Raw genomic sequence first — 15,582 nt, forward strand, 5'->3', positions numbered from 1 at the left:
GTATTTCATATGCATGCAGAATTGTCAATTTTCTATGGTGACTTTCATCACCCTTAGAATCTTTCTTTTGTGGAGTTCATCAGGGAGAGGAGGCATCAACCTTAGTTCCTTCTTTCTGAGGTGGAATCTGTAAGTCAGTACCAATATCCTTTCCATGCCAGAAGTCGCTGCCAGAGCTGGTAAGTCATCGATCCAGGGGAGGGAAAACTAGTTGCCAAGCCAAAAGTTAAGCAAGCCAGTCCACGCAGAAGTCAAATAAGTACACAGCCAACACCCAAGAGCCTGCACACAGACCCCAACAGCACATCAGAAAGGGAAAAGCAGACAGCTTCTACTGCCTAGCCTGCCCAGCCCAACACACCATCAGAGCCTGCGAAGAGACCCCAAGATACCAAGCATGCACACACCAGACCACCACACACAAACCGGCTCACCCACCCACCCACAACTGCTTGGTTATACCAAGATAGTAGCGTGATCAGTCAGGTATTCACATTTTCCACCAATGGCACATGTGAATGTTGACTCAATAGTCCACCCCATATCCTACCCTTTCCGGATAGCACCAATATGCTTGCAGTGGCCCAGGTATAAGCCAATCCGCCTGCTGGGAGTTCTGCCCAAATAATGGGGACCAACTCCCCCTCCAAACGTGTTGGTGGGCTTCCAGACAAAAGCCAGGAGTCCCATCCCCAAAAATCAGGCTTTCCTCTTGGATTCCATGGGCTAATCCTGGAGATGGTTCTGACCTCAAGATAGCACTGGGAAAATTTCCATCACTATCTCTTGGGTCCAAACCATATCGGGTGCGACTCAACCACTACAACTCCCATAATAGCTTCAATGCGAACCCCTTCCAAAACACGATCCTTCAGACTCACTTAAGCAGTAAAATTTGAGAAAGTGGGAATGTCCACGCCATTTAAACCAAAACTACATAAGACAATTCTATCAGGACCCAGGCCCGAAGGCCAGGGTCCCTAGCCTCTCACCTCGTCAAGACGTCCTACTCGAGGGGGCATCATTGCGTGGAAAATTGGCCTATTTGTGTACTTTTCATAGAGAAATATTCACAAATTACTGTATTTTTATATAATTTTCGTGACTAAAGGCACTTTTTGTGATAAAACTATTAAAAAATATTCAGGTATAAGCATTTTTATTAGTTTTTGGTGTTTTGAACTATCAAAATAGGCAGTTCAAAGCATTTTTAGAGGGTTTTAAGTATTCATGATCTGAGCTATTTTATGGCAGTGGTACGCATCCCCGTGTGAATACCAGGGGTCAACTGTAATAATAATAATAATAATAATAATAATAATAATAATAATAATACATAATCAAATTAAATCATACAAGTACTCATCAGTGACACGAATGTTGCTTAAAGATGATGATGATGAATTAGCTGCATAGCCTGATGAATGAAGATGAAGATATGGCTGCACAGTAAAGCAGAGGAGTTACAACTCCTCTGGGGGTACCTCCCCCCTTATTCAGGGGGGCTTGGGGAGGCACTTCTTCAGGTGCTTGGAAAGGCACTTCTTCAGGTGCCTGGGAGGCTTTTGGAGGGTCCTTCTTCCTCCATTTGATAAACATGGTGATAGGCAGTTGCTGTCGCTGCTTCCTCATGCTGACGAGGGTGTTATCATAGGGCGCCATTGCCACATCAAGGGCATTTGAACACTTTATGGAGTGTTCCATATAAGGATCCCATATTGAAATTGCCTCCATCAGCTCCTTGGTCATCCCCATAAGTTGGGACAGACATTCCAAAGACAGGCCCCTCATCCTCCTCCTCATCTCCTGAACCTGGTGTGTCTTCTTCCTCGCTGGCAGACTTAGTCAGTTCTTCCAAATCCTGGTCCATCAGAGGGTCAAAGTGGCATCAATGTGGAGTGCTGACTTCATCCTAGTGATGTCATCAAAGTCTTCTCCACCAAGAATCCTCGCCAACTGGACTATCTTATCAATGGCTAAATGTTGAATTTCTTTGGGTGCTGAGTGCCTGAAGGCATGGATCACACCCTGGTCCATAGGCTGGAGGAGAGAGGTAGTGTTGGTGGGGTGGAACTTGAGCTGACTCCCTCGTAATAAAGAACCACAGGCTGGCCACCAGCATCATCCATAATCAGCAACACCTTGAACTCCATGTCCAAGTCGTTGAGGTGTTGCTAACTTGAGGGATGAAGCTCTATATGAACCAGTGATCTGTATGACTTTGGTGATCCAGGCCTCGGGGTTGTGCATCCAAAACACAGGCAGCAACCCCTTGTTCTTATTCTTGAGGGGTCCTGGGGTTTGCAGCCTTGTAAATGAGGCCCGGTTTCAGCATGAAGCCAACAGCATTGCCACACATAAGGGTAACCTATCCTTCTGGGCCTTGAACCTGGTGGCTCTGGCTTGTCCTTCATGAGGTATGTCTGGGAAGGCATCTTCTTCCAGAATGAGCCTGTCTCATCCGTACTGAACACCTGTTCTGGGATATTTTGCGGCTGCTTCAGTTTCTGCTGATGCTGCTTCCCCATGCAGAGAAACACTCCTGAGTTTGAACTGCCTCTGAAACCTGTGGAACACCCCTTGCTGGCCTAAAAACCTTGAGGAGCTGACGATGGTCCTGCCTGTGGCTCTTCCCTGTACTTCCGCAGGATCGCCGAAGCCTAAGAAGTCTACTTGGCCCCCGTCATCGCCTTCCTCTACGCCGCCACCTTCCTTAACAGTCGAAAACTGCCGTACAGTTGTCCTCCTTCTCGGGATGATACTGTCGCTGAGGGGGATGTTCTTATACATAACAATGCAGATTCCATTTTAACAACTGTTTTACCATGCACTGTCGAAACTGTTTTTGCACTAACGAAGAAGTTACCACTTACCACTTTTCTTATCTCCGTCTCTTTCCTTGATGTAGCATACAGTGCTCTCATTCACGCCAAAATGGTGGGCTACTGATGCGTTATGTGTAACTGTTACCTTCTTTTAACTTGTCGAGAAGTTTTACCTTCTCCCGAGTGTCACGTCCTTCTTCTGGCGCTTAGGCTGTTTGCCATAAGCCTTTGAAAGAGCAAGCATTTAAGAGGCATCTTAGGCATGATTAAAAGAGATACACAAAGATTGAAAAAGACACACAAAGTACAGATACTCAGTGACACGACTGTATGACATAAGCCTACGAGTAAACTGGCAGAGATGCGGCCTCTACATCCCATATCCGCAAGACAAAGTTTGGGGGTATAGCCAATCAGCGCCAAGGAAAATTAATGGTGCTCCTGGACTGGTTGCCGAAACAACAGCCAATACCGTGTTGAGTAGCATTGTGCTTTAGGCATACAGCATCCCAAGATGCAATTTCTTTGCTACAATCTCTGCAGATCACTTGGCTTGGGTAGAACATTTTTTAAGAAAAAAATACAGGTAATGACCAATGAGGAGAAGGCAGACGTGATTGTTACGTTAAGAGAGGGCAAAGTCACAAAGAAATAGCAGCCCGTTATGGCATGACATTAAGTGTCGTCAAATGCGCCTTCATTGAGAAGGAATGTGAAGAGGGTAGAATGCTTGGGAAGGCCCTTGCTGGAGAAGAACTCATTGCTTTTGTTCATGTATTCTCTATCCCACCGACAGACCAGGATTTTGAAGAATTTCATGGTCTGCACAAAATTCTTAAGAAAGCCAGGCAACTGCAGACGGTGATAAAGGCATGGGACGATTCTGAGGAAAGAGCAGCAAATTTTTCCAGTGGCCTTAATGAGCTCATGCAGCCCTATCATAACACCTTCGTGGACATGTTCAATTACCCCAAGGTGGTGCCTCCTAAAACCCCTGACAAAGTGCCTCCTGAAAAGGGGAAGGGCACTCTGATATGTAACTCCTTCTGCTTTGCTGTGCAGTCATATCTTCATCAGACTGCACAGCTAATTCACCATCATCATCTTCAGTCAACACTGATCACTGGCTAGCACAGCACCCATATGGTTTACATATGTAATCTTAATATTAAATATTTTTAATGTGCATATGTATTTTTGCTCTCTCTCTCTCATCAGTTACATACCAATGTTTCCCCTGTAAAAGAAAATGGGACAGCTTGAATAGTAAATGTATGAAAGAAAATGTGTGTGCCTGAATACAGTACAGTATAGGGGGGACTTAGTTTTCACACATAGTTGTAAGCCATACCTACAGTAAATACTTTTAAGGGTACAGTAATGTTGTAAGATGACTTGAAATTATATTAAAAGTGTTTTAGGATGACAGTTTATGGTATATTTGGTGTTTGAACTATTAAAATAGGTAGTTATAAGCATGTTTAGAGGGGATCTTTGGTGTTTGTACTGATAAAATAAGCAGCTTTAAGCATTTTTAGAGGGGGGGGTGTCAAGTATTGGTGGATTTTAGCTCTTCGCAGGTGGTTGTGGTCCCAATCTCCCAAGAATACTGGAGGTCGACTGTAATTGGGAAAGACACATCTAGGCAACTCACTCTTTTCCTTTAGGATAACACTGGGGTTAAAGATGATGATGGTGGGCATCTGTGGTCAAGATAACAGAATCCATTAGTGAGGAAAGATTCTGATTTACCAAGCAGGGATAATCCATGACATTTACTTAACCCCTGACCAACTCAAGGTTATAGAAATGGATATGTGAAGATGGTCATCTGGTAGAATAGGCAGTAATACTGCTCCTGGCTTCTCAAAAAGTAATCAAAAGTATAAATCTAACATGCTGTGTTGCTTTCCTGGAAACAAAGACTTAAGATAGTCCACTTGTACACAGGTAGCTTTCACAGTTTAGTCCTGTATATTGATATTATGTACATACAGTAAACCCCCCATATTTATGGGGAATGCTTACCACACGCCTCTGTGAATAGCTAAAATCTGCGAACTTAGAACTCTTCTAAAAACACTTAAAGCTGATTATTTTGATGGTTCAAACACACAAAAAAACATAAAAATGCTTATACAGGTATTATCCTACTTATGATGGGGTTAGGTTCCAAAATACCCATCATTTGTTGGAAAAAACGTATCTCGAATATAGCCTAGTATACACTAGGGTATTTGTAAGAGACCTCATCATGCCGATCACGGTTTCTTTCGAGCACACGTGTGTGCATCATACCTTCGGAGGGTCCAACACGAAAACAAGAGCATCCCATTTTCTCTCTCTCAAGGAATGCAACTTCTACCATACAATATTTCCGTCTGTGTCTCCCAAACCATTGTTGTCTCGATTTATGTACAATCACCACTACTTGCATTGCCATGCAAGCATTCTAATCATGTACTCATAATGTTCCCCCGAATCTTCTATATCAAACTGTATGTATGTTTCTGTTTGTGAAGACGCCAAACGTCTTGCCATTTTACATATACAGGCAGTCCCTGGTTTACAGCGGGGTTCCGTTCTTCACGCTGCATCAGAAACCGAAAAATCATTGTAAACCGAAAAATCGTCGAAAATCCTCAAAATCCAAAGAAAACCATACTTTTAATGCTTTTGATGCATTGAAAATGATGTAATGTGTATTTTTATTGAGTTTTTCATAAAAAAACTCAAAATTTTTATTATTCTGCCGTTTTGGAGCCATATTTCTTCCGTCGGATTGGCGTTGTAAGCGCCGTAACCCCAAACATGCGCGCTGTAATCCAGGAAATAATTTCTGATGAATATATTTGAAAAGCGTTGTAACCCTCGAACGTCAGAAGCCGCCCCGTCAGAAACCGGGACTGCATGTATTATGCTACTGCATTGTATTCATTACTCTGTCTCGAATCTCATGCAATTGGCCTTATGTGGAATTTTCTGGCCTTTCCATTGATATGTTTTATCACTGTACGTTTATCATGTCTCTCACAATCGCCATCTGTTTGTCTGCTGACAAACACAGATGTCCGAAACATTACCTCTGTTTTGCCCTGTCTGTTTGTAGATACTACTTTGCAGCTCGCACCAACGACCCACGCGTCCAACGAACCCTTCGCCGCCTCCTCGACTCAGCCTCCCATTGTTCCCGAGTCTTCAATAGATGTCTGACCCTCCGAGATGACCCACCCCACCACCGGAGCCCTGGACACCTCCTCCAGGAAGCCTGACGCCGCCCCCGAACTCGTACCGGACGAGCTGACCAAAGAAGGACCAGCCAACGTCATCCTTCAGCTTGCTGCCGTCCCCCTTGAGCTGGCTACTGAAGGATCAGCCACCGTCATCCTTCAGCCTACTGCTGTCCCCATCGAGCTGGCTACCGAAGGATCAGCCAACATCATCCTTTACCCTGTTACCGTCTTCCCTGCTAGCTGGCGCCGCCCTTCAGCCTCCTACCCACCTCAAGCCCAAGCCCTTCGCGCCCATTCCAATTGTCAGCAAGACGATTTCCGCATCAGCACCTTGCTTGGGGGAGGGGAGTATTGTAAGAGACCTCATCGTGCGATCGCGGTCTCTTTTCGAGCACATGTGTGCAGAGAGAACCATAGAGAGGGCCGACTTCCTATGTGCAGCGTAATTTGGCCGCCATTTTGATTGTGTGTAACTGGAGCTGCAAGACAGCAACGTTTTGTAAACGAACATGCTCTGAGTGCACTGCAACCCACTATGGGGCCAACAGTTCGTCTTTATGCTGGAACACAACAAACTGCCAATGTTTATTTATTTGACAGCTGTTATGATTGTTCATTTTATGGACGTATATCAGAAAATAAGGGTACAAATAAGCCTATATAAGTATGTAACAGTAAGAGGACCACTCAGATACATCACAGCCAAATGTGACTAGATCAGCAGAACAGACTTTGCTGCAAATAATACCTATTTAGGTAATTCCTTAGTGGGATAAAAATTTTATTCTTCTCAGATATTCTTACGGACATGTATGTGGTATATTTATAAACAAAAATAACCCATAAATGTTTAAACAGTTTTATTCAAAGTTCTGTAAAATAAAATAAAATAACCCTTGGAAAAATGTTTAAACAATTTTATTCAAAGTTCTGTAAAATAAAATAATACATATTTTCAAACATTTAGGCTACGTAAAATTACCTGTGAAAGGACTGCATCTGGAAAAGTGATTATTGTACTTCAATGTCATTAAATGATGGCAGATATAAAGGCCCTAGGAGAAGAACATGCTAGCAAAATGTCAAGCCTCACAAATACCATGCCTTAGCAAAATATGCACAAAATGCTATGCCTGTGCACAACCTATTGGAAATAGGTAGTATTTAATTACTAATCATGTACCACCACCAAAGGCATCAACACATACACATAGCACACATTGTTTACCATTAAAATCACCACCAGTCAACCACCGAAAGCATTAACACACACCAAGCTTAATCGAGTTAGACAGGGCTATACTTATCTGTCAGTGTGAGGACCTGTTAACAAAATACTCATTGGATTAATATGAATTCATTTATGGGAAATTTTCAACAGTTATCTGTTTTTATGTAATTTCTTTTCTTTGGATGCTTTATTCTTGATTTTCAATTGATATTTTAGTCTCATTGTAACATACAATTGCTTCATAAACTGTACACTTTGAGGACAATAATGAATAGTACATAGTAGTAAACAAGCTGCTTACAAGCAGATGGGCTGACACACTTATGTGCTCACCTCGTGTTGTCCTTTGGAAAAGAGTAGAAGGCCACTTCTCTGTTTGTTTTGTATACTTTGTACAGTTAATGGCAAAACACTCTGTTCCTTTTGATCCAGAGATTTTCTTGGTGTGGCCTGTGTAGTGTAAATGATCCATGGAGAGATAATTTGGTGTAGACTCTGCTTCAATGATGGAATGATGCGTCTTTAGCAACCTCCAGTTACACACAATCAAAATGGCCACCATACTCAGCCAATTACAATGCAGCACATAGGAAGTCGGCCCTCTCTATGGTTCTCTCTGACGTGTGTGCGGCGTCATACCTTCGGAGGGTCCAACACAAAAACAAGAGCATCCCATTTTCTCCCTCTCAAGGAACGCAACTTCTACCATACAATATTTCCGTCTGTGTCTCCCTAACCATTGTTGTCTCGATTTATGTACAATCACCACTACTTGCATTGCCATGCAAGCATTCTAATCATGTACTCATAATGTTCCACCGAATCTTCTATATCAAACTGTATGTATGTTTCTGTTTGTGAAGGCGCCAAATGTCTCACCATTTCACATATATTATGCAGTATGTATTCATTAATCTGTCTTGAATCTCATGCAATTGGTCTTATGCAGAATTTTCTGGCCTTTCCATTGATATATGTTTTACCACTGTACGTTTATCATGTCTCTCACAATTGCCATCTGTTTGTCTGCTGACAAACACAGATATCCGAAACATTACCTCTGTTTTGCCCTGTCTGTGTGTAGATACTACTTTGCGGCTCTTATTCCAGCCAATAACAACTTCAAAGATTCTGTACAATCATTCAGTAAGGAACCATCAATAAACCAGTCAACACCCAGCCAGTATGTCAATCCCGTCCTATACATATTCAGTACCATGTGTACATATACGGTAGCCTAGCCTACACTATACAATATACTCTATACATACATGGTATAGTAATTATTAATATCAGCTACTTCTTGAGGTTCAACATGGACAGTGACTTTTGACAATTCAATAAAAACAGAAAGTGAATAACAAACAAGAATCAGCTGAGCCTACACTGTGGTATATCGTATGCATATATGGTAGACTAGCCTACATTATACTGTACTCTATATTCACATATCATATTATACAAACATCAACATAATGAATATATAACTTTTCCACGGATCTTTTAAAATGTTATGCTTTAATTCACTGTATTCAATAATATATTGTATATATTCTTATATTGCTTTTGTATTATAAATTGCATCATAGCGATCAATGTTTTGGTTTGGAAATTGATTAAGGGTAAGTTTATTTCAGCTGTATTTAACTCAGTTCAGAGCGCTTTTCTTGCTTCTAGTTAGCGTAAATGAATCTCTAGATACTTTATTTATATGGAGGCAGGTTATTTTCCATTATACGAAGTGTTTTTAAGTCGAAATATAACTTAAATATGTCTTGTTGTGAAATTAATTTAGCTATTTTTTTCGTTAATAGATGACGTTGGCCATTTAGGGGAATGTTTGTTTTGTGTAAAAAAAAAATCAAGCTTCTGTTCGCTATTTTCACTTGATTTCATCATAATAAGAGCTTTACGTATTTACTGTTTATCTGCGTAAAAATAGCAGTAATATGTGTTCTTTCATGCCCAGTAGTTTTGATTAAAATACTTTCTCTCCAATTTTAATTACAGTAGAGTTTCATCCATGTTGCCGATACACGATAATTTATAGTCATTAGCAGCTTGAACATTGTTTTCTCAGCTTCAAAAACAACTTGCAGCTTAAATTTAGCACTATATTTTCCTTGCTAATCTTTTATCCATACCAAATAAGGGTATAATGTAAAAATATATCAGTCCTATTCTACTCAACGTCATTTTTACTATAACTATGGTAATTGTTTACTATCTACGATGGTTGAAATACAAGCAAAACGGCTGTTATGTTTAGCTTATAACAAAACAACAGTTTCTCGTTTGGTTGTTTATGGCTGTATGCATTTACGCAAGAGTACAATGTTACTAACAATACTTTTATCATTCTCTTTACTTTTTAACTACAAGATGGGATAAAGAAATGGAGGAAAAGAAGTTGGTCTATTGTAATTTGGTCTCTCTTGCTGCCTGATTGTACACTGCTGCTGTGCCTGCAAAAATTTAAAAATATTTTATAAATGTTGTCATCAGTATTATGTTTAACATTGCAAAATCAAATTATCGTATGGGGTAAGCAATTATCGTTTGAACTCGAACTGAGTATTTTAGTTTTTTTCACAAAAGTGCATTTAGTTATGAAAATGATAGGAAAATGCATCATTAGTGAATATTTCTTCAGTGAAAGATATGCAAGGTAGGCAAATTTTCAGTGAATAACGTTTATTATTGTTTTAGAAGATGATCAAGCACCTGGTTATTACACAACTATTACATCCAAAAATTTACCTCACTTCAGCCAGATACCTAACCCTCATAACAATAATGTTATGACCGAACACTCTAAAGGTAACAGTGATCCCTTAAAACTTGTCTACCACTTGAAAAAATCAATTTAAGTTTATCAAGATATGAGTGATGTAATAACTATTGACCTAGAAATATATCAGAGGGAAACGGCATCACTCCATCAAACAACTATAATTGTTTCCCTGGTCTTAACCACTTCAAAAAAATCACTGACGGAGAACAGAACATGTTTATCACTCACCTTGTGCATACAGTAAATAACCCTATTCAGTGATGGTCAAAAATGAAACACTGTGCTTTTAAAACTTTAAATAAAAAATTTATTTCTAAATTCAAAACTTATAATTAGAATTCACAATCTAAAAAAATTTACTATTACTTGAAAACAACATATGATTTAATTAATTTTTAAACAAGATTAATTCACAAAAGTTTAATTTATCAAGAAATTATGTTAACTAAAAAAATTCAAACTATTAAGATTTAATCCAAATTTGAAAAAGAAATCTTAACAAATGAATATCAAAACAAGTACTAATGTTAAAGTATCAACACATATTAAGTGCTTATTAAATCAATGTTAAATCATCAACACAAAATTTTTTTATTTGGACTAGAAAGTGTAAACACAAGAACACACAAAAGAAATGTAAAAACAAGAACATAAAAATATGCAAAAGTTTATTTACAATAATTTCACAGTAAGGCAAAATCTGTTTAAAGAAAGATTACAGAGAAATAATTTTAAAATATTATATCTAACTTTTAATGATGGTAAAAATTTAGTAAAAACCACTTTATCTTATAAAGTTTCTGCGTTTATTACATAACTAGTTTTCCTTTTGCTCAGAGAATAACACTTTTACCTAAGGCCTGTTACTGTTAACTCTCTCTTAGATATCAGATTCTACCAAGGGAACATTAAATATTAACAGTTTCCAAAAAACTTATAATTTCTGCATGATGAGAGAGAGAGAGAGAGAGAGAAAAAGAAAGAAAGAGAGAGAGAAAAAGATAGAGAGAGAGAGAGAGAGAGAGAGAGAGAGCACCCTAACTCTACCAAGTCTCTGTCTGAACTAACTGTTTTTAAAACCAAAATCTTCTATAGGGTTAAACCTGGGTTGCTCTGTTAGGCATTTTTAGAAAGTGGTCACCCTTAGAAGAAAGAGGAATAAATAAATTTCTTATCTACAGGAATAAAAGAATTTCTTCCTTTTCTATCAGGAATAAACATAATTTATTCTCTGAACTCTGAGAGAGAAACAGGCCTGCCTCTTATCTGAATGAAAGACAAGGGTCCTTGTTTAAACACTTGTGTACACACAGAGGCTTTTAGGGTCTCTCTTGCATAAAGCATTTCCTGTCCACCTGAATAAACATTCAGCTGTGTACACACAAGCCTAAAGGAAGAGGTATCTTTGCTTATCAAACAACCAACCAACCCTTGTAAAATTACATTTAGCATCTCCCATAAACACTATTATTTAATCTTATTATTTGAAAACATTACAAACACAAGAGAAAAATATATTTATTGCACAAACATGCATATACAAATACCTCGTTATATTTCACAACATCTGAGAAATATAAAAGAAATTATATAAAAATACAGAAAACATATTACTTTTATATTTATACACACATATCGTATTTTATCATTATAGTAATAATTATGTTCCATAGAGAAATCCGCATATAGGTGATTCCGCATAAACATGAGATCAGTATTGAAACGTTTACTGTACTGTAAACTTTGAATTGATGTTCACGCCCAATTATCAACCCTTTCTGACTTCAATGACATACAAGTAAATACTGTAATCTCTTTCCCAACCTCTAAAGTTCCCCCTCTTGGCTTTAATGCAGAAACCTTTGTATGATAAGTGCCCTTCAGCTAAATTTGGATCTCTGGGTTCCCCACTAAAATAAGAGGTCCATAATATATGTAGTTTCTACTTAGGGCTTACATTTAATTGTAAAACAAAAGCTGAGAGGAGTATTGAATAAATTTAATATTTAGTTTATCACATTATTGTTTCCAAAAATGACTGGTTATTAACAATTTTATATTCATTTTGTAATAAAGATATAATTCTCATTAGAAATTGGTAGTAAGAAAGCTCACTGGCAAATTTTTCTTTACTACATGACATCTTATTCTTTCAGGCAATTGTGCAATGGTCAGGAAAATATGGTTAACCAGGAGTACTGTCATGGGCTGAATTAATAGCATTAGGTTTGACTGAAAAAGATGACCAGTTAGAAGAAACTTTCTCTGATGAGAACAATCAGTGCTGCACTTTAATATATACATCAGGTTATGTTTTATATATGTTGTTTGCACAGCCATCACTGTTGACTAAGAATTAAATTATGGTCTCTCATGGACCCTAAATGAAAGAGATAATTTTGATTGTATTACTGTATACATTATCATAGTTGTTTTCTGGTTCTTTCAAATTTGAAATCTACCTTGTTGAATATGGGGGATTGCATATTGTGTGCACTTAATAACATTCACAGTGGTTCTAAAAGTTCTTTGCTGTGTATTTTTGGCAACCAGCTGTATTTGTTTTTTAACTTCTTTTCCAATTTTTTAAAAATTTTAGTCTTAATTCCTCACCAGTGCTTTACACTGGCCTGCAAAGAATGCGATTCAGTACAGGATTAAATCACCTAATAACAAAAATAATAATTAATGATTACCTTTAAAATAAATTTGAGTGTAATTAAAAATTAATAAAAAATAATTGATACATTCAAATAAAGTAGTTGTAGTAAACCACTAATCATCACATTATTTTTATAAAAATAAGTAACAAATTACTTTTCTGGATCGGGTCCCGTGTCAGCCGGTGAAATAATCCATTCAGCACTTATTTCTAGGTAATTCCGTTGCTAGATACCAGAGAAAAGCTAAATGTAAAGCTGGGGTTACTACCCCAGAGCGAGCTCCAAGAAATGGAGTCGTATATGGTAAAGGGTGAGATTGTCACAATCACGGGACCCTGCCCTATGAAGATTCCCAATGTCAAAAGTCCCAACGAGAGGTGCCGATACAAGCCCATGCACCACTCATGGACTGTACACAAGGCAACACTAATCGATTCCATTTTAGCACGCGATTTCGTTCACATGTAATTTCGTTGTGATCCTTATTTTGTGCTTTATTTTGGCATTTTTATGGCATCCTCAGCAAGGTTCTTCTTCGACAACTTGAGTACCAGTGTTTTGTTGTTTTTTTTTAGGCGATTGAGGCTCCTTATTTTCCCTTTGGTTTAATAATTAAAGGGATTTATAACGCCGGTCTCGATCTCCTCTCACGGCGCCTCATTACCTCTCTTGGTCTTGGGTCTGCATGTTTGTTTTGTGTTTTTATTTGTATACCTTTTTGTTTGGGATATTTTCCCAATTAATGATCCTAACTTTAGTGGGTTTGATTAATTTTATGTTTGTTCTGTGCCCCTTTACTACGAGAAGTGATGTTTAGCGTTTTAGGCTACGAGCTACCCCTCAGGCCCATTCGCTTATTATCATGGCTTCATTATGCCTTAATTTTGTCCCTCACTTCTCTTAGCGTTTGGGAATCTTATTTTCATTGGTACTGTTATGGTTTTTTACTTTGTTTTTATAATTTTGTTTATTTTTTAGTGAATTTTGTGTTCCCTTGCTGGTCAAGTGCTGTCTTGCTGTTTAGGCTACGTGGTTCCCCCTCGGGCCTATTATCATGGCTTTATTATTTTGGCTTTATTTTGCCTTATTTTTTGACTCTCACTTCTCTAAGCTTATGGGAACATGATTTTCATTGGTACATTTAAGTTTTGACTTTGTGCTCGGATGCTTTTGAATTTTTTGATTATTTAACTGGGGGTCGGCCATTTCCCTTCACGTTCATGTCGTGTTGGGCCTGCCTATCCTCCTACATGTACCTTATAGAAAATTTTTGTTTTATTATGCATTATTTGAGTTATTAGTTAGCCTTTATCCCTCTCCTAGGCTTCCTTCCTTTGCATCGCCTCAGTTAGCTTAGCCTAGGGGTTGGCTATGGCACTTTTTCCCTTCGGGGAAAAATCGTTTAGAGAGGGGCGATCTCGATCTGTACGTATGAGTTTCATGTCTGTGATCTCGTTCTGTACATATGTGTTTTATGTCTGGTGCTTCCCTTTGTTTGGTTTTGGCTTGGATATATTGCCTACGTTCACCCTCTCCCTGTTTCAGCTTTTCACTTAGGCTAATGTTTCTAATAAGTTAAGCTGGAATAGCGAGGGTTTACCTGCGTAGCCTATCCTAGTTCAATCCTTCTTTGGGTTGCTTACTAAATTTGACCAGGGGTGCTCTCCCACTCCTGTTCACACTCCTTTTACCGACAATATATATTATTTTGTGGTATCGAGAATCCCCACCCCTTTTATCCTTTGCTCTCTCTCCTTGGTTCGTTTTCAAAGTTTGTTAACTTTCCAAGGCTTGAGAGCAATTTATATCCTTATTTTGTGCTGTAGCCTACATCCCCTCCTCTGCATTGATTGGTTGTCCCTCGGTGTGTGTCTGACCTTATTGGTTGGCACTCCACCTGGGCCTGGAGGTGACCGGGAGTGCTCTCCCCACTCCTGTTCATACTCCTTTTACCTTTCTTTGCTCTCCTAGCCGTAGAGGTTTTTGCCCTTCCTCTCCTTTTCTCTCGCTCTTGTCGTGCAACACAGCTCACATAGCGGGGGGATCTATGAGAATCTTTGGGCGCCCGGGGAGTGCTGTCCCATCCCTGGTCGCTACTTTGGGTTACCAACCTCCTGGCCTATCCTACCCCCTTCCTTTCACGTCGACTGTTTCCCTTTGTGGTGCTTCCTACATGTTCCGCACCTCACTGTTGGGATCTCATACGAGGCCAGTTAGCGTTTTCCACCTAACTGTCTTCTGTTTGTTTACTTTCGGTGTTCCTCCATTTTGCTACTTCCTGTTCGGTGTTTCATTATCTTGTTGGGCGCTCTCCTTGCTTACTGCTCCGGGCGGTTTTAGTGTTTAGCGGTCGGTGTTTATTCCCCCACCGCTATCACTTTGTTCAGGATATCCTCCTCCTCGGGTTTTCCTCTCTTGGCTTTGAGTGCGCCCACTTCCGAACAGTTCATAACCTTCCCACTATGTTTGTATCCGTCACATATTGTTTAAACATGGTCGTTCGGAATGTTCCGTTGACTCTGTTTTTATGTCTATGAGATTTGTCCTGTTAGCCTGGTTTTCTCTCCGGTTTTCCTAGGGGTTTTCCTGGTCTGACTAGGCTAAGTCGCTGCTACGGTACTCTGCTCCGCATCCGTTCCAGCATGCTCATATCTCATACGTTTTCAGCTGGTTTTGTCAACTGCAGGAATGCTCCGCTATCCTGCAACAAGCCAGCGGTCACGGAGTCTATGGTTCCCATTCCGGTGGCAGTCTGTATTGGAGAATTTATAGTTTGGCACGGAAGGTTGTGAAGTACGCTATGCTCTCCCCGAGCAGACTTCTTGATGAAACCGTA

At 39.4% G+C, this 15,582-nt stretch overlaps 1 protein-coding gene and 1 long non-coding RNA gene across 3 annotated transcripts in view; one reads left to right on the forward strand and one right to left on the reverse strand.

Annotated features, from left to right (window-relative positions):
* LOC136844912 (uncharacterized) overlaps window positions 1–15,582 on the reverse strand; it is a 511,857-nt gene that overhangs the window by 244,406 nt on the left and 251,869 nt on the right. The window lies entirely within an intron of this gene.
* The window catches only part of LOC136844911 (long-chain-fatty-acid--CoA ligase ACSBG2-like), a 227,558-nt gene that overhangs the window by 73,595 nt on the left and 138,381 nt on the right, over window positions 1–15,582 (forward strand). The window contains exon 8 of the mRNA XM_067114238.1: window positions 9,949–9,957. Coding sequence (XP_066970339.1) covers window positions 9,949–9,957 — 9 coding nt within the window. The remainder of the gene's footprint in view (window positions 1–9,948; window positions 9,958–15,582) is intronic.

Source organism: Macrobrachium rosenbergii, chromosome 13, assembly GCF_040412425.1.
Source record: "Macrobrachium rosenbergii isolate ZJJX-2024 chromosome 13, ASM4041242v1, whole genome shotgun sequence".
Lineage (NCBI taxonomy): Eukaryota > Metazoa > Arthropoda > Malacostraca > Decapoda > Palaemonidae > Macrobrachium > Macrobrachium rosenbergii.